General features: G+C 39.4%; 1 protein-coding gene across 1 annotated transcript in view; it reads right to left on the bottom strand.

The window, feature by feature from the left end:
• Positions 1-3,854: 3,854 nt before the first annotated feature.
• The window catches only part of nnt (nicotinamide nucleotide transhydrogenase), a 39,055-nt gene continuing 22,119 nt past the window's right edge, over positions 3,855-20,790 (bottom strand). Inside the window, exons 16-22 of the mRNA XM_028601960.1 lie at positions 18,962-19,122; positions 16,283-16,462; positions 15,819-15,978; positions 11,537-11,618; positions 8,409-8,527; positions 7,452-7,567; positions 3,855-6,454 (exon numbers count right to left, since the gene is read on the bottom strand). Of these exons, the coding sequence (XP_028457761.1) occupies positions 6,305-6,454; positions 7,452-7,567; positions 8,409-8,527; positions 11,537-11,618; positions 15,819-15,978; positions 16,283-16,462; positions 18,962-19,122 (968 nt within the window). The 3' untranslated portion in view covers positions 3,855-6,304. The remainder of the gene's footprint in view (positions 6,455-7,451; positions 7,568-8,408; positions 8,528-11,536; positions 11,619-15,818; positions 15,979-16,282; positions 16,463-18,961; positions 19,123-20,790) is intronic.

The following is a 20,790-nucleotide window of genomic DNA, read 5'->3' as shown; positions in this document are numbered from 1 at the left end:
GATTTTCACACACACACACACACACACACACACACACACACAGGGGTTTGGAGCTGCAGATAGTTTTGAGCCTGCGGGGTCTGAGGTTGGTGCTCATCACACGATCAAATACACAGCAGAGACTCAAGCCTGTCTGCCTAGCATTGATTTAAAATGTGTTTCCTGAACTAACAGTGCTGGAACACTGTGGTTCCTGTAGTGGTGAGTGGGAGAGAAGAGGAGATGTTGCTGTAGCATTCAAACACTATTTGCTCATAGTTTCAGGAGATTTAAAAGTAAGTTCTGTTATACTATGTTCAGAGTCGATTTGGGTGTAGGCTATGACTTCATCACTACCAGCAAACACACACACCAAGCTCAGCACAGCATTGGGGACGCTGGATTGCTGTGTCCCAGCATGCAGCCAATTTCCAAACCAGGCACCTCCAGACATTGCAAGAAATATACAGTACTATCAAGTGAAATGAGATGAAAATTAAAATACAACAATCCACCTGTTATGCAGTATCAGGCTTAGACAAATCAGCTACATGGCAAATCATTGGCCCAAAGCTTAAACATTAGCATATAAACAACAGAGTGTCAACAGTGCACTGACACTACAGTATGTGGTTAAAAGGTTGGAGTTGAATGCAGTAGAGTGCAGCAGCAGCAGCATAAACCACAGAACAAGAGGTCAGCATCATATGATGCAAGCAAGCGGACACATTACTTCTGAAGGAAGATTCCACCAATGCTTAGTTGAGTGTTAACTGTGGAAAAGAAATATGAATGTGAAGAAAAGGGAGCGTTGAGTGCAAATGAAGCAAATACAGGAAAATATCATGTGAAAAAAAAAAAAAACATTCTTGAAAACACACTGGTACATCCATAAAGTCAACATGGCATTGTTACCATAATGTCCATAACACTGAGCCAATAACTGCCCACAACAACAGCAACTATCTCTAGGCCAAGGCCAAAACCAATCCAGCCCGATTACATTTATAGTCAAATGTATAAACTCAAACATGAGGAGTATTCGTGACGTCAACTGTTCCAATGCACACACATCAAACAACAACAACAACAACAACAACAACAACAACAACCAAAAGAAAACTTAAACCACTACAACTTAAGTTAATTCACATTAGTAGCATTTGCAGCAAGCAGAAGACAAGTGCACAAAGCAAAACACCATGACAGCACAATTTCCAAGCAGTAGTAACATGGGTACTTAGCTAGTTGATGTGAAGCAAGGTCCTCGGCATCTCAGTCAGTAAAAAGTCCTTTCGGAAGAGTAACTGCAGTCCCAAGCTAGCTAAAACAGCACAGGAAACTCCCTTTGCATTTCAAGCAGCCTTTGAGGCCCACCTGGCACCATACAGTCTCAGTTTGTTGTGGGCGACACATTATTTATCCGATTACTTTGGCGTCCTGAAGCGATACAACTCTTATTGAATGCAACATTGCGCAGTTTCACGGCGGAGTAATTTCCTAGCAATTACTGGCAATTTAGCAGCACCGGAAGGGCTAACGAGTGGGCGGACAAATTACGATTTATTAACCGCCATATTTTGCAACAAGATGTGTGTTCGTTGCATGCTTTTTATAAACTTGGAGCCAGTACAATAGTCATAATAGGTAATTATAATCTTTTAGTTATAATACAGAGGGTGTTTTTGTTTGTTTGTTTTGTCCTTTGGTAGAACCCCACATGGCCTTAAGAGGGAACAATCTAAAATGTGTTTGAAAACATATTTAACAATATGTTAAAGCATGTACTAGGTACATTGCAACAATGTACCTAGTATAGAAATATAGGCTGCCATGCACACATTTGTATAGTATTTTAAGTGGTGGAAGTACATTTACTCAAGTAGCCTACTAAGGTTAGAATTTTGAGGTACTTACTTAGGTATTTACATTTACTTTAAATACTTCTATTCCACTACATTTCAGAGGTCAACATTTGTGAGGTGAGATTATAGCTTACATACAAAATGTGATCAGTTAAAAAAAAATAGAATGCATTGTTATAGATCAAATTACCCAGCAGTAGGCTACATACAGTAAAAAAAAGTTAGCTCCACCAACTACCATATTAAATAATGTATGTTAATGCATTATAAAAATCCAACAGCGGAGTTACCAACTGGGCAAAGCTCCAGGCCTTCTCATCCTCAGGAACCCTAAAAACACCAGGTTCATTGTGTGTTAGTTGGTTTGTGATTATTTTTGTAATTAAAATGTTGTTTGGAAATATAAATTTGCCTACACCCCTAAAGCACAAGCATCTAAAATGATATGGGTCTTAAGGCTGGTTCTGGAGTATTACCTGTTTTGTCTACCAGGGGCCCTGTTTTAAAATGTACATGCTGGTCAAGCAAGGGGTCAATATAGCTCACAGATAATTTTAGCTACCCAACAGATTAATCCAATTCTACTTTTTTATTAATAATCTGAACAATTAATCAACTGCATATTTACTTACACGTTGGCTACATGCATGCTCACCGACCTTATCGAACATGGAATCCACAAAGTGCGTCTCATCATCAAATAGATTCAAAAACATTCACTCGCCAAAACAGTTTCTCGTCGTAAATAATTAAATACCCTCCATGTCAAATTGCATGCAAGGCCAGGCAAAACAAATTGTGTTTGTTTTTTTCGAGGGAGGACAGACTATCCCAGTAGGGGAAGGGATGGAGGCCTATTGTGGCTGGAACATGCTGGCTATCCTTCAGCACTCTGGGTAAATGCTGGCAGTGTGACAATAGACCAGCTTGAGCCGAGGAGGCTGTCACCTCAGCACTTATCAGGATGTAAATCTTCATGATCTCTCTCTCTCTCTCTCGCTCTCTCTTACACACACACACACACACAAGAAGGTAACAATTCAGACAGCTCACAAAATAAGTGATAGCCCATTCTTTCACTATCTCTGCATCTGGCTTCTGCTGTGGGAGTGACAGTTCTCTTTAAATCTCATCCAGCCTGAGAGCAGATAACAGCCTGTCTGAGTGCTACTTGTTAAAGGATGAAGACACCCTCATCACACACACATGCAATCCCCATCTCCATAAATCTATCTATGGTCTAATCTACTCCATCTCTGTAGGCACCACTCCCCTTCTAAGTACCTCCAGTTCACTCTCCGCTGATAAATAGCAATCAAGTGCCACTTGTATGTGAAAATATCACACAAACTGATATTTACATTTCAATCATCATCACAACCCTCATGTCAAACTCAAGCGATCCCAATCTGTTGCACAGGGACACTTTGAGGTTGCAGAGGTGGCTTTCCTAACCAGCGTGTGTACCTTCTTCCCACTATCCCTCATCAAGGCAGAGATATTGTGTTCATCTCATAGCTTCATTTTTGGAATAGAAGACATGCTCATTGCATGACACTGGTGGCAGGACAGCAAAAAGAAACCACTTCCTAGCTGCATTTCAATGGCTTATCGTGACTTCTTTTAAGTAGTTATACTGTTATCTTGAGCTCTTCAGCTGCATTTAATTTCCATCCAATCAAAGTGCCGATTGCCAGATTTTGATATAGCTAAAATTATTTTGCACAAAGTGTTTACATTATTTGGTGTGCCCTCTGTGAAACAGCACTGCACAGATGAAGTATGTGCGCGAGTGTGGATACAACTCCTTCCCCTTATGATCCTTGATCCAGGTAATTGCTGCAAATATTTGAGTTTTCAACCCCGCCGGTCAAAACTGGGCGGGTAGCATTACCATCAAAGCTGTGGTAGACCTCAGGGAAATCCTTGCAGATCCACTTGTTTATTATCAGGAAATTCAATTGCACCTTTAAGAGTGTGTCAGGGAAGGAATGACATACTCAGGCAACATCTAGTGTAAATACAAGTTTATTAGGGATGAAAATGTTCCATGAGAAACAACAGGGAAAAACATTCACAGTACATTTCATCATTTCATGTCCCTAACATGGTGCACTGAAACACTGTCAACTTCAAAAACCACATTGTTGCACTGCACAAATACGGTGCCTCTTTACAAAAATACTTTCCTTAAGAAGGCGAAAAAAGATAAGGGGCACATTAGCAAAACTATTAATATTCTTTATCTCCCTTAATTTGATCAATACCTCAAAAACAGCAACAAGCCACAAATGTTAAGCAAACATCTTAATCTAGTAGTCCCTAATGAATGGTAATTGTGTAAATTGACGTGGAAGAACAATAACCCCTCTTGAGCACCAATGACATCTGCAGCTCTACACTTGAATAACATACAGTCAACTAGCCAATGGCAAACTGAGGTCTAATGGTTAAAAAAAAACAACGTGACACAAAACAGAAGGCAATTGGTCAGGCTTAGGATAAATGAGAGCTGACTGATGGTCTGTTAGACATCCTGTGGTCATTTCAGTCAAGGGTAATTGGTCAGATGAGGGTCCTCTGGAAAGTTATTGGTCGTTTTATGGAGAGGTAGGATAGTTGTCATGGTCAATGTATCAGGTCCCAGGACGAAACTATAACAACTAACTTCTTACAGTACTTATAGATTTTAAAAGTAATGAAAACTGCTGCCCTGTCACCTCATCACTTATTGTTCCTCAAACCTTGTACCCAGAAAACTTCTGACTAATTCCAATGGACTAGGTTTCTGGTGCTATAGATATTTGTTAGTTAGGTGTAGATTGGGAGCTACTGTCATTTTGTCAGTGATCTTTCAATAATTACTTTCAATAATTAAGTGGTTTAACAGCAACAAGTCCATCTATATGTGTGCCCAATCTATCCAGATTGAGTTTAAAAGGGAAAGTTTTGGCACAAGTATAGGTTTATGGCAAAGGAAAAAAAAGGGACAAGATTAATTTAGAAATGGATGATAATAACGTTGAACAATTCATGTATTCTGAACGTCGTGACTAATTGAATGCAATGTTGCTTTAGACTCTTTACAAAACAACCAGGTTAACATCTGGCCCTAGTTTACAAACAGTGATCCTTCATTTCCCTCTAGAAAAATAATGAGGACTCACATATTGGAGTGGATGGAGCCACATTTACTTAAAAAAGAAGAAAAAAAGAACACCCTCCTTTACCGTAAAGACCAAAGGCTAGCCTCAGATCACGTGTACTGTAGCATCAGAACCACACAGGATGATGTGATGCACCTGGTTCAAAAACATCATAAAATCCATCCAGCTATCAGAGTGTCTGTTTGTGGGAGTAGTTACAGTCTTTACTAGCATTACATGACAGCTGTGGTCTCACATTTAAAAAAAAATAAATAAATAAAAATAAAAGGTCAGATCCATTTGGTTGATTGCCTTAAATACTTGATAGACGAGGTTTGAATGGATCTTTAATGTTTTTGGATCCATGTGTGATTTCTGCACTAGAGGCATAGGTGGCGGTCACGGGTGAAAAGAAAAAAAAGAAAATAGCATAACTAGATTTCTATAGTCAGCTATGGCTTCTAAAACGTGATTTTCTAGGTTTATAATAGTAATTAGACCGAATACAAAAATCTCTCAATACCGTAAAAACTGGAGCTGAAAGAACTTTACAAAAACGGTGCACTATCCTGCTTTTTTTCTTTTTACTTGTACAGAAAAATAATGTGCGACATTAGCATTTGAGCAAATAAATCAATCAAAGGGAACAGCAAATTACCTTACAATAATAAAAGGAATCTCTGGAGAAAACGTTGGGGAAAACACCTAACAGTGTGGAAAAACATGAGTGCTTTAGTCTCTTATATCTCTTTCTTCAGGTTTTCACCTTTATATCTCAGCTTTTCTTTCTTTTTAATTCCAATTCATCTCAAATGTTCTTTCAACTATTGACTATTTCCTAAAATATCTTAAAAGCTAATTTTAACATATTTAACAACATAATGCATCTACATTTCATTGTTGTTTTACATTAATATAGGGGTCTATAATGAAGATGACACTGTCAATTGCTGCCCAGATTACACAGACCACATGCATTTGTTGACATACCCTTCATTTATTATCTAGAAATAAAAGACATGCCTGTAAATCTGTATCTACGTACATCCCTACAGTGGGAGCACTAATGGAAGAACTACAATATCTGCATTGCTTGGATCCTACTGCACAAGGGCTTTTTTTATTATTTAATTTGTATTTCTTTTATTTATAGATGATAGGAAGGGTGTGCCAAAAACATTTTTTAAAATCATCTTTACTTAATTGGCTGAGTCACAATCGGATCACTATCATCTGTGTTGATATTTTTGGAAAAAAAAACCATTGTCTTCGACCTTCCTCGCTCCACGTGTGCTCTAAGTGGAGGAGTCCGTCTTACTGGCTCTGGGACTCGCGGACCTTGGCTTGCAGGGCATCACAAGTCTTCTTGGCGTCGCCCAGCAACATCGCAGTGTTGGGCTTGTAGAAGATGGGGTTGTCAACCGCTGCGTATCCCACACCCAGTGAACGTTTCATCACAACCACCTGGAGTGGGAGGAAATACAGTCACATATACGTACGTTCGTTCGCGCACACGCATGCATGCACACACGCGCACACACACACATGCACACACGCGCACACACACACACAGACAGACACACACACAAACACACACACACACACACAATAGACTCTAATTCGACGATTAGATGTGAAAATACTGAATGCCATTCTCTCCTTCTCAATCTGTCTATTGACCATGGATCTAGAAATAACGCTGGGATGTTTGCAATTTAACAGCTGCTGTATTAACACATTTAACAACATTGATAAAATTTAAAAAAGAAATATACTGTGCATCAATCAATTTAATGCTAATATAAACCTAATTAAATTATAACCTGAAACTCCTTCATAGTTTGTTTGGGACAACATGAATTCAATAAAGATGTTTGATTTCAACAAAAGTCCAAAGTTGTGTATGAAAAAGTAGTTCATGTCATGACTCATGTATGCATAATTGGGCACTTAGGAATGACCGTTTAAAGCATTTGTGTGATTTTTTTGTAAAACCCAAATTTTTGTTTTTATCTGTGCAGTTGTAAGTGTGTCTCTGTGTGCATTCACATGAGTGTGTGCGGTTAGGTAAAATGTCGTCTTTGATTTCCCTGGGGGAAAGTGTGTGGAAACAAGTGGGAACGCTGTATAAATCCCAGATCTCGGAGCAGTGCCAGTGGGATGCTCCCAATGTCGTCATTCCACAGCGACACAGCCACCACTAATGGGATCAGGATGGGACTGCACCTGGAACTGGAAAAATCGGTGTCTATGTATGTGAGCCTGAGTGTGTCTGAGTATGTATTTCTTGAGTTTTGTGTGTGTGTGTCATCAAATGGAGGCCCCTCTACGGGCGTGGACTCCAACATTCAGTTGTGGCGATAAAAAGCAGGCCAGTTGTTGTAAAATCTTCCATTCCTCTTTATCTTTTTGGGCTTCAGGACAACCTCATTATCACACATGCATGTACCAGATGTCTCACCTGCTTAGACTTCCAGACCTCCAGAACAGGCATACCAGCAATGATAGAGTTAGGATCTTCCTGGGAGGCTGAGTTCACTGTGTCATTGGCACCGATCACCAAGACCAGGTCGGTTTCTGATTGGACACCCAACACATTTAAAATCAGAAAACAATGCTTTTACCTCATGTTTACGGGATTTATTAGTTTTGGCCTTTGACTCCATGACGTTATATCTTATCCAATCTTTCGCTTATCAAATCAAATTATATCACGTTAGTCTTGTTGTCACTGTTAGGTTACCAGGCAACCAGCGGAGACTCCAGGAAGTCCTAGCCAAGAAATAATTCCACAACCTAATTCCCCATAAAACCACAACTTGTCATTTTGATACTTTGATTTGAGTACAGATTGAACAAACGACATATAATGTATTCATTTGTGAGCTTTAGCGATGCTGGTTAGCACATTCTTTTATTTTTTTTAACTGAGTTGGGCTAGCCGTTGTCCCTACCTGCCAGTCTTCATACTGAGCAGATCACAATCTTCTCATCTGACTCTTGGCAACAAAGCGAATAAGTCAAATTTCCTAAAATGTTAAACTATTCTTTTAAAAAAATATATAATATGTAACATTTCCACATTCAAAGGTTCTAAAAACAACTAGAACTATGTTATTTTTTTAATTATAATATATAACATTGTAATTATGAGATTGTAAGCGGCAGCTCGGCTTCCAGCCAAAAGACAAGCCAAACAGCGTCGGAGAAACAGATTTTTAACGTGAAACTGCTTTATTCAGTTTTTTTTTTTTTTTTTTAACCAGTTTTTAATAACCTGGTCCTTTGGTTTTGGAGAGGAGGGGAAGCAAAAGCTGAAGCAAAATCAAACATGTTGGGTCCCAGTAATTCTGGATGAATCAGTCAAGAAATTCACGGCAGGTACAGTATGTAAAAGACAGAGAGGACTGGCTCTTACCGGCAAAGTCTTCATTAATTTCCTCCATTTCCAGGACAATATCATATGGGACACCCGCTTCAGCCAACAGCACATTGAGCTGACCAGGCATACGGCCAGCCACAGGGTGAATACCAAACCTGTAAAAACAACATTTAATTAGTACATTAACACGGTCCCTCCTCTAATCAGGGAGATCGGATCAAAATGAATGGAGTCGGGCAGAGAAAGAGACAATAAGATGGAGATTTTGGAGTTGAGAGACGTTTGTGATTATAGTCTGGTTACTCACACACTTCCTATTGCATATGTATTATTTGTTGAGTGTGTACGCATGTGTGTGACTGGATATACATAGCTCTCAAACTCAATTAGCCATGTCATGTAATCAGGATAAGGAATTACCACCAGCCACTGAATTCTGGTGGCTGGCTCTCTCTGACCGATTTGGAGATTTATTTTCTATTATGTTGGGTGAGTTTAGGCTGATTCCGAGTAAAAATGGTCTGTTGGTTCTGGGATCTATTAGTGACTGTGGCTGCCGATTGAAAAAGTCATTTTCTGCCCTTCATGTAAATCCATACCGTTTACATGCATTAGAGGACAGTGGGAAGTTGCAAAGGCTTTGATCTTGGAGAGGGCAGCGGAAGTGTGTTGTGCTGCCGAACCTCATACTGTAAATAAAGTGTAGTGTGTAAGGAAGTGGAGTAAAACAGCATATGATTCATTCAGACTAATGGAGAGGTAGATAGATAGATAGATAGATAGATAGATAGATAGATAGATAGATAGATAGATAGATAGATAGATAGATAGATTGTAGAGGGATAACATATGAAGAGTACGAAGACAAGTGATAAATCATGAGAATGCATTAGAATACAGAACCGAGAAAAATTGGAGAGAAAGAGTAAGAAATCAGGGTGAAGAGTTGTTTTTCTGACCACCCACTTTCCTCTAATCAAGGACAAATGCTCTAAGTAGCAGCAGCTGCAATAGCCAGGATCAAACGACTGAGGCAGCACAATTACACAAGCTTCCGCTCTACCTTGTCCTTCCTCTACTCTTTCGCATTTCCCTTTTTTTTTTTTTTTTTTCTCCACACACAGGTCTTTTGCTATCTGTCCCATCTTCTTGTCATCAAGCCCAAAACCACAACTCTCCTTTTCGTTCCTTCATGGCTCAGCTTACATCTTGTAGTGGGTAAAAATGTGACTTTATTTCCTTCCCTTCTTAATCTACATGTACATCCATCTATACTGTATTATCTATCTACATATATAACTATCTAGCTATTCATCTGTAGAAATTACAGTTGACTGTTTATGAACACGCCTTGTACTACCTGTATTTTACAACTTATTTTGTTTGCCGAGATACAGTAGTTCCTGTAGTTTATCCCATGGACCGGGTGAATACTCAATTCTGATTGGCTGCAGGATGTCCATAAAAAGGTGTCATAGGACACTTACTAAAGGAGTTCCGGTGAAACTGACTATTTACCGTTAATGCGCTACATTAAAAGACAAAGAAAATGTTAGGGCTGCCACCTCTTAGTCGATTAGTCGACTAATCGGTCGTTTTGGTCTTATCACATTTATGGTAAACACAAGATTTAAAGTGGTGCTTTTGCAGGATTAAATGTGGAGAAACTCAGTTTTACAGATGGTTAATTAACTACATTTATATTGTGCTTTTCTAGTCTTAACCACCTCTCAAAGCGCACAGCTCTGTCAATTAAATCAACTAATCGATTAGTCGACAAAATCCTATAAGTGTTAGTTGACTAAGAATATCTTTAGTCGAGGACAGCCCTAGAAAATGTAAATCTGATTTCCAACACTGTGTTGTGCTTCAGTGCAGTGTTGCCAACTTAGTGACTTTGTCGCTAGATTTAGCAACTTTTCAGACCCCTAGCAACTTTTTTTCACAAAAGTGACTAGCGACAAATCTGGCGACTTTCTGTAGAAAAGACACCAGTATTGTCCAGCGAGCACGCAAGGTATTTCTTTCTTGTGGCCGCCAAAACAGTCACTTCTCTCTTCTGTTCTGTGACTGAGGAGCAGCCCCTCCCCTCTCTGCTCTCTCCTTGTGTGCAGCAGCACTGCGCAGGCAGTTAGAAGGGGAGGAGGGGACAGGGTGAAGGGGCCTTCCTTGAGAATTCTCCCTCCCTTTGTAGAATAATTTTTTTTACTTCAAAGATAGGCTACCTAAATAATTACTTTAATGTAATATACATTCCTGTATGGAATTTGTGATTATTTGTATTTCTTTCTATCTACCTTGCTGACACAACCACAACCAAGCTTTATGCAAATTATTGCATAATGACGTGGCAAATATGCAAATGAGCGTATGACGTCATCTAGCTACTTTTAGCGACTTTTGGAGCTGGTGCTAGCTCCTTTCATTGGAAAGGAGTTGGCAACACTGCTTCAGTGCCTCGTCCTCTTAACACCACAGCATGGCGCTAACACACAAGCTGCAAGAAGTCATTTTCACTGCCCATGTGAGCTTACTTTGTTTCACAGCGAATAACGTTATCTCACATCGCGTTCGCTGTTTGCTACTTCAGGCTGCGGCCGACAGTACACATCGCAGATAATTGTTCCTGAAAATCGTTATATTGTTTTGGTGACAAAGACATGGCTGGATAGCTAGCTTGTCTTGTTGTTAAACATACTGTCAAATTATATTTACTGATTGCCAACTGTACACAATGTTATTGACTTTGAATCTTGCTAGCATAGCATTAGCTTTCTGGCTCGTAGCTGTCTGAGCTAAAGGGTCTATGAGCTGAGCGGACTATATAAATATCTCCCGTTGCTAAGGGGGGCAAGTCGTATCCACGGTCCGTCCTATTTCCTGGAGCTTTTGGGATGGGAATGATTGTTCCAGGTATTAGTCAAACCATCAGGCGTAACCAGGGATATTATCGGAGTTATTGTTTGGAAAAACTTTCGATTTTTATTGTAAAGCGCATAAAAAAGAAATAAAATTAAATAGTTTAAAAAAAAAATATTTTGCAAGTGACCATGGTATAAGCGGGTTAATGCCCTTCGACGTGTCCATAACCCTTACTTAGTTCAATTAATTTAATGGATGTACATTTAATGTAGATGAGTTAGTTAGTTTTATCACCCTGTTACCTGACTTTCTTGCCAGCATCTTTAAGCATTTTCACCAACTCAGCGATGGGGTACTGGGCCTTTGCAGCACAGAGTCCATAACCTGAAAGATTAAAACAACAGGTAAGAATTAGCACCACGATTTACCTGATATTTGTGATATCTGAGACAAAAACTCATGTTGTTACAGATACATTTCCTGATGTTCCTACTCTTATATGATAGTAAACTATATATCTTCAAAGTCTTTTGAATATGACACTTTCAGCTCTGGGAAATAGTTTTTTTAAAGAATATTTTTTGAGCATTTTTAGGCCTTTATTTGACAGGACAGATGAAGACATGAAATCTAATGACGCAGCAAAGGGCCGCAAGTTGGAGTTGAACCCGGCACCACTGCATCGAGGACTAAACCTCTATATATGGGCACCCACTCTACCAACTGAGCTATCTGGGCACAGCTCTGGGAAATTGTGATGGGCATTTTTTGCTACATTTAACTGACAAAACAATTTATTGATTAATTAAGAAAATAATCTGAAGACTAGCTAATCAATAATGAAAATAATACCTTTAACTTTACCAACCCAGAAATGGTGTAAAATGCACAACAGCACACAGTGAGAAAGCACATAAAATAATGACAAGCATTAACCAAAAGTTACTATGCTAACTTGACAAAAAGCACACACTATGTGATAAGCAGCACTTAAAAAAATAAATAAAGCCATCTGTGGTAGGCAGCAGTCTGATCGACAGGTGATGACGTGGTGTTGATGTTAGCAACCTTTAACTGGACAACCAAGTTTCAAACTGTTTAAGGAAAGATTTACCATACTGAGGTGCCCTTAAGTAAAACATTATACATACTCTGCACTGAGGCTGACCGCCCTACTGCAACTTTTTATTATTTTTATTATGGTTTAATGACTATGTTATCGATGCTGTAAGAGTTACAGTTCCAGATGATGGATTGAACGATAGATAAGACCAAAAAGTACTTCTCAAATATATATCTAGTTCAACTAACCATTTTCTCTCTTCTCTACTGGGATACTTAAAATCATGTATTTAATATTAACATTCAGATTATATGTAATTATGTTACTTGCCTTTTAGAAGGGAACTAGCATTGAATTCTATACACAGTATATGCTTTTTTTCTCCAAGCCTCGGACTTCTTTCATGTTTAATATTGCTGGTGTGTGGGACTTGATTTTTATCAGGGCGTCACACACACAAACACATGTCAAACGGTCCAGTGGTGTTTACTAGCCTTGTCACAACAAACAGTCAGGATCTATCTTGTTACATCACACCAGTCAAAATGACAAGGTTTCAAACTCAGCATAAAGAAACTCTACAAGAAACATTGTTGACTGTCTGCAGTGCAGCTTAAAAATGTAATGGTTTTCACCTTTATTTTCCTCTCCATCAGTTATTTCATTACTCGTGCTTCCAATATTCTCTCTGGAGTTTCTCCTATAAGAAAAACAAGTGGACCTAGGGCATGCGGACATGGGCCAGACGAAGCCAGGAAAACACTTATGTTTATCAGGCAAAGTCTTAACTGTTTCCACAGATGTCAATCAGGCAAAGTGACTGTGACGGCTCCAATTAGGGAGACTGGTCAAAATGGAAACAAGGGGGCTGACTGAAAGCCTGCACTGGGTAACAATACTAGTCTGACTGCTCACTACAAAAGGCGGAGAGAAGAACTATGCCTTTATATGGTACGTGTTCTTAAAGTGATGGTTCGGAGTAATTTCACCCTAGGGTCCTTTGCACCATGACCTCGAGCCAAACACCCCCCCCAGAAGCTTTTTCACCTGGGTCTAACATTGGGAGAGTTAGCGTAGAGTAGCGTTATCAGCTGAATAGCTTATTAGCGGAGGGGCTAATGGACCCACGTTTGTATCTCGTAAATAACCCCACTAATAATGCCCGAAATGATACCAAACTTCTACACTAGTACAAATAGGTTATGTACTCATAAAACGATGGATTGGAAAGTTTGTAAGTACACCAGAAGTTTATGAACACTTGCCTGCTCTCTTCTGCTCTCTGTTGATGCAGCTACTGCTGCTGCTACCTTCAGTTAGACGAGTGCTTAGGGCAGTCTACAAATTACTACACCGAAAAGAGATACAACAAAAATATTTATTAATTTAATGATTAAATAAGGTAATGTCTCCAAACTTATCTCAGTTATTACTTGTCTCCTGCTAGCTACAGCACTTACTTAAATATTTTTGTTGCATCTCTTTTCGGTGTTGTAATTTGTAGACAGCCCTAAGCACTCGTCTTACTGCCAGCAGCAGCAACAACAGCAGAGAGCAGAAGAGAGCAGGCAAGTGTTCATAAACTTCTGGTGTACTTACAAACTTTCCAATCCATCGTTTTATGAGTACATAACCTATATGTACTACTGTAGACGTTTGGTATTATTTTGGGCATTATTAGGGGGGTCATTTACCAGATACAAACGTGGGTCCATTAGCCCCTGCGCTAAGCTATTCAGCTGATAACGCTACGCTACGCTACGCTAACTCTCCCAATGTTAGACCCAGGTGAAAAAATCTTCTCGGGGGGTGTTTGGCTCGAGGTCATGGTGCAAAGGTCCCTAGGGTGAAATTACTCCGAACCATCACTTTAAGTCGATGTCATTAGCAAAAATTACCTGTATACATCTGCTGAGGTGATGTGTTAATTTTTAATACACTGGTTATGTCACTTTATTGATGTCTGTACAAGAGCATATAAACTTTGCACTAATGTTTGATACAAATGTTGCAACTGCAGAAATAATTAACAATGTACTGACAGATGTCTTTCAAATCTCTCAATTCATAAAATTACTGACTGGTTCTATTATGATTTGTTTCTACTTATTCGTAACCTCATATTTCACTGGTTTATGTTTTTCTATAATCCTCCAAAGAAATGTCTGGCATTTTAATATTGGTCTTGGTGTGGTGTTGTTGTTTTTTTTTTTTTTGAAAAAAGGCTAAAAAAAAAAAATCATTTTATTTCCGCTCTATTATTTCTTCCACTCCTTCCAACAAAAAATGTCTTTGGCCTGTTTTTGGTTTCAGCTGTCAGACGTGTTCCTCTTTGTGTTCGGTTGGTCTCAAATAAGGAAAAAAAAAAAAATGTTGTTTTTTGGATGCTGCTACATGGATCACTTATTTTCCACTTGTATTCTCTTCTCAACCATGTGACCACTTTAATCTCTCTAATAATTCGGGATGTGTCTGTCTGTCTGTCTGTCTGTCTGTCTGTCTGTCTGTCTGTCTGTCTGTGTGTGAAATATCTCATGAACCATTTATTCAATCTACTTCCACTTGGTTTCCTGGGTAGCCAATGACCTTGGGGTTTGGAATTTTAAGCAGTTTGGACAGCGTTGGATATTGGATAATAATAAACTGTGAATTAAACTAAAAGGTTGAGGAAAAACGGTTCTGGAAAAAGCTACAAGCAGCAATACCACAGGCCAAGCAATCGGGCCGTTCCAAACAAGCACATTTTGAACGGGCACTGTACTAGTTCTTGTAAATTGCAGAGGCTTCCTCTAAAGAGTTAGTTTTTGTATATAAGCACTCAGCACTGTGACTGGAATCACCAATTTGCAGGCTGGATGCCTTTAGTCTGTGTTTAGATGTACCCACGTGAGTAAAACAAATCTTTGGAACTTGGAACAGTCTGGCGAGAGGACTGACATGTCACCGGGCCACACAATGATGGCTTGAAGACAACAGCACCAAGGACCATCATAATAGTCCAAGTGGCAGGTTCAGACACGTATTTAAAGTAAAATATTGAAAACTTTAAATTGTAAAAAGAAGAAAAGCTTGTCCCTGAAACAAAGTTAGGACCCGCGCTTTAACCCCCGAAAAAAGGAACTAGAAGCCAATTTTGTACGTAGTGTTTGAATTGTCAACATAAACCAAGCATACCCTCATTCCATCTCATTTTCCCTTGACCTTGCACATATACGCTGCACTGTAGAATGTCTATTTACCTGGGAATGACGACCACACAGAAACCTAAGAGCGTGTGTGTGTGTGTGTGTGTGTGTGTGTGTGCGTGTGTGAGCCCACTCTACCATGACTTGTCAATTAGCCTAGCAGAATGGTGATGTAACATGGGTCAAGAAAGGGTTAAATAAACAGAACACACACTTCGCTTATGCTGAGAAAAAAAAGGACTGGCAAAGTCAAAGTACCATGTTTTTCCACTCACATACAAGTCCTCTGAAGTGTGTATAGGAATGTGTGTTCTTGTATTTGTGTGTGCGTCTTACCTGGAGTGATGATTATGCTCTGGGCATCTTTAATCATGTCGACGGTCTGATCCACGTTGACCTCTGTGTGTGTCCCCGTGATCTCCATGGGCTTTCCCGTACCGGTGGAAGACGTGCCGTAACCTCCCAAGATCACGTTAGCCAGTGAACGGTTCATGGCCTGAGAGGGAAGAAACATATTTGGGATTTCTTTTTTTATGATTATATTACCTTTTGTTTTTACGTCATTGACAGCAAAACACAGCAATCAGAGGAAATTCCTAAAAACACAGAGATTTTAATTATAACTGTATTACTGTATAATACTCTACAGTGGTAAAGTTAGAGTCCCTCCTGGTGGACAGGAGAGGAACAACCACATGGAACTGTCCTGATCTACAAAACACATCAATTGACAGCAGTTTTGCAGAGATTCGGGGCAGCGGCAGTACAATGCATGTTTTTTTAAATTGTGCTCCACTTACCACACACATAATATATGACAAAATGGCTCCGGAGGAGCCAATGAGAGCTCCGACGATGGTCAGCAGGTTGTTATTGAGCAGGAAGCCCTCAGCACACAGGGCCCAGCCGGAGTAACTGTTCAGTACGGTGATTACCACCGGCATGTCAGCGCCCCCAATAGCAGCTGTCAAGGTTACACCCTAAAGACGAGAAGAAGAAAACAGGAGAGGCGTTTCATCCACTGCTTTAATCAGATTAGCTGTTTAATACAGTGAACGCCAGAGCAGATGTGAGGACCAGCTATAAAGAAAAAAATGACCTCTCCCTCCATAACAACTGGAACTTGCTAGCTTAGTGATGTACTGATTTTTTTTTAAACACAAAAAATTTTCTTCCACATGAGGAAAAAACAGCCTTTCCAGTTTCACTTACATTTTTCACAATCAAATTCACTTGTTCTCCATCCCTCTATCATCTGTGCAGGTTTTGTTTAACAAGGGCCAACTGTAGTTATCAAAGCAGCAGTGATATCCAGGTGCACATAATAGATTGTTCTAGTTGACATACTGTAGCTTTCTTTTTAGGAACTTGAGCAAGTGAAAGAACAGACTAACACGCACATGAGATGATACATTATACTGTACTTTAAAGACTGATTAGAGATCAACTGAAATGGTATTCATCTAACCTCTCTAGGGATGCACTGATCCCTTTTTCTGGGACTGACTCCAGTCACTGATTTTCCAAGCAACACATGTACATATGCAAAGCAAGCAAAAAAATGAAATTGTAACACGTCACTTTTTTTTCTATTTTCTTTTTTTTTACAGTAACTACATTAGTGTGTGCTCTCTGTTTGCTCTGCCTGGATTCACCTTAGAATCTATTTTCGGAATTGGAGATAATCTACCAAGGTCTATCAAGACTACAGTATATCTAATTAATTAATCTAGATTAAAAAAAATACCACACAACATATCACATTTCTGTTGTTTTTGCTTCTCATCACACAAACTGATGTCTGAATCGCTGATGGCCTGTTCTGCTTGTGAAAGTAAACTTTCATGAAACATTGTTTTATCATTATTTAAGTGGTGATTACGATGACTCTGCAGCGATGGTTGGGGCCCAGCAGTTTGAGGAGGAAAAGGAAAAAGTGATGGATGGAGAAGAGAAAGAGGAGAAAAGTTCCCATCGGAGACATTCCTGTTCATCCCGTTGATTAGCCCAAGGAACAGGGCGACTGTTTAAGTGAGGGTTGGTGAGTGTTGTGTACAACACATTCTCACTCCCATTGCATCAAAAATGACGCCTGGTCAGGTGCCTTTGGCCATTTATTACTAATGCAAAAAGCCTCCTTTAGCTTCATATTTAGACGTGCTTGGTCGGGACTCTTGGCATCACTTTTTGACGCTCTGGGTCGGGTTGACGTTTAACTGCCATGCAGCACAAGAACAGCACAGTTAGGTTTAGGAAAAGATCGTGGGTGGGGTTACAAAATGTACATTTCAGTGACACGGGGGGAAAAACGGGACACAAACTCCGGTCTCCTGGGTAAAAGTCCTGTGTTAGATTAGATGAAAATGTGGGAGGAGATAGGTTTAAGAAGTTTTGCAGTTTTTGCAAAAAGTAGAGCGATGGACTTCAAAATTGCTACTGGTTAAAAGCAGTATAGTAAGAGTATAGTTTCTGCTCTATTGGGGCTACAGTTTGATATAAGTTGCAACGTTGGTTGTAGCATGTAAGGTTGATTTTAGAGGTGTTGAAATTAATCAAATAATCGATGCATCGAACGATGCTGCATCGATAATCGGCAGGCTCATAATCGATTATTTCTGTTTACAATTTAATGTAGGCCTGACAACATAGTAGAAGTAGTTTTATGTATCCAATTTATTTTGTATTAGAGCACTGCAGAATGTTTTCTTTTTGAAGCTTGAAAGGCTAAATACCCTACATGGTTTTAATAGAAAAATGTATTTGACGCATCGAGATATCGAATCGAATTGAATCGCTGACATGATAATCGTAATCTAACCACCATCAGGACCATTAGCACACAAATCGCACTGATTAAGTTTGGCATAGGACTGGATTTACGTGCAAAGTTTGGTGATCATTTTGGTAATAATAATGATAATAATAATAATAATAACAATAATAATAACTTTAATCTTCAATCCGTCAGTGTATTTGAGCATTATTTTGAGTGTGTTCGAGTGCTTGCAGATAAGTTTTATGACATGATTGGGAGCTATTTGACTGCTACTGTACACGCAGAGTTAAGATATTTTGATACAATTTCCTTTTTGAATTTCCTTGACATGAAAGTCAAGGAAATGTGACACTTTTTCAAAAGTTAAGCAAGACTTAACAATGGTGGAGACCAATATAATGAGTCGAACACAAGCAGGAACCTGTCAGTTTTACAAAGTCAAGCCTGTTTGCCACTATGGCTGCCAGACTATTAACAGCTCTCTGCTCAATGCTGACTAAATGTCTGGACAGCTACTATTACCTGTGCAAGAAGCCTGTTATTTTACTTTCTTTTTTTTTGTTGCTTACTTTTTCCTCAGATATTACATCATAGTCTCACTTCGAGCAGCATGTTTTTTTTTTGTTTTTTTGTTTTTTTTAACCCTTTCTGTCAGCATGTCAGAAAATTCCAATCTGCAATACTTAAGTCATACGCGTCATACCATGACAGCGGAGAGAGCAGAGACCGATCCCAGACAGGTGAGGCCTGTAGTGTAACTGGGATCCAGCATGAAGGGAATCATTCCACCAATACTGCCGGCCATAAGAGTGCCGTTCAGAGCGTGACGAGCAGGGAGCATCAGGGGTGCACTGTTCAGAATACCTGCATGGAGAGAAGAGGGAGGGAGAGAACATATTTAATACAAACACCCCTAAAAATTGCCCGTAAACACTTTTGATTTATGCCTTTCTAAAACAATTTCACAGCTGATTGATAAATACATACAACAGCGGAAAACAGCTTGTATAGCATTAGATTTATCCTTCAGCAGCCACCACTTGAGACTTGTCATTAACTGAATGTCATGTTCATGCATAATTTGCCCTCATGAAACACTTGCAGTCAACATGGAAATTACAGTGTGGCTGCTAGGACTGGTGCCAGCACATCAACCCAATGAACTTCTCTTTTCCCTTCACAGCAGGCAGCAGTGGGCATGAAGCATCAGACCTTCTTTTGTTGATAACGGCCAAGCTGACATATAGGGAATATACTATTAATCCTGTTTTGAGTGAAGTTCATTCACATAAATAAATGCAATATGTTCATATTATTACGCCTACATATTAAAGTGCAAAATGAACTACAGCTCACCTTAAGAAAACTGCTGTGGTTTTCAAAAAAACAAATATAATAAAGAGAAGAAGAGAGAAAGACATTTTGGGAGCCAGGGCCAATTCCCAACAAAGGTTTTTTCCAAGGTAAGCCCTATAAAGTGTCAAATACCAAACACATAATTGGCTACATTCAATGTGCAGTTTAGGCCTTCTCCTTGTCTAGCTGCGTCATCAACTGTTTGGTTTTTTGTAATCAACTTTTTTTATTGGCACCTTCAGACATATAAAACAAATTTCACACCATGTTACAGATAATAGCAGATGGTGCACAGAACAGATCAACACAAATTGAACAAGAACAAAACCCCTCTCCCATCTCCCATCCTCTGCGGTCTCGAGTTAAACAAAACAAACAGAAACCACACCTTGCCTAGAGACTCTCCTCTAGTTCTTGTGGGGTTGAGGTCATTAAGTCTGATATTTGTGCTGCTACGCTTTACCATAGGCTGATAGTTGATGATCTGGCTTTGTTAATCCTTGCTGTAGAGAGCTCAAATTTTCCTCGGTCTCCCAAGCAAGTGTAATTTAGAGTCGTCTTTAAGTAACAAAACAATTGGGTCAGTAGGAATTTGACATCCTATCACATCAGATATTATTGATGTTGTTTTATTCCAGAACTCATGCACCGGTTCACACTCCCAGACCATATACAGGAAAGTTACAGTTTGTTCAGGTTGACAGAACGTGCAATACTGACTGACTACTGACTTTAGAGACGTATCTCTTCTGAGGAGTCCAATATCCTATCCTATCCTATGACATATGTTGAAGTGGATATAATGGTGATTTGGGTTCTTGGAACAATGGAAAACGTTGTCCCAAACTGTCTCTCAGTTAATTGCGTTCCCCTCAGGGCTCAACTCTTGTTCCCATTTCTTTACTATTGGGAGTTCTATGGATACTTGCATCAGTTTGGCATAAATCTTGGACACTAATCCTCTCACAGGAAAATCAAAGAACCATTTAATGACTGGGTGTGCCTTCCCCATGGCACTCCATAACATTGTAAGGCCGATCTTAAGCGAAGATAGTCATCAACTGTTTGATGAATGTGCTTTATAACACGATAATAGCATTAATGCAATTAATAGGCATTACCGTATATACCCGAATATAAGACAAGGTTTTTGTCCTAAAAATAGGCTGAAAAATG

This window comes from Perca flavescens, chromosome 16 (genome assembly GCF_004354835.1).
Source record: "Perca flavescens isolate YP-PL-M2 chromosome 16, PFLA_1.0, whole genome shotgun sequence".
Lineage (NCBI taxonomy): Eukaryota > Metazoa > Chordata > Actinopteri > Perciformes > Percidae > Perca > Perca flavescens.
Note: the sequence above shows the minus strand (reverse complement) of the source record. Positions and strands in the feature narration are given on the sequence as shown.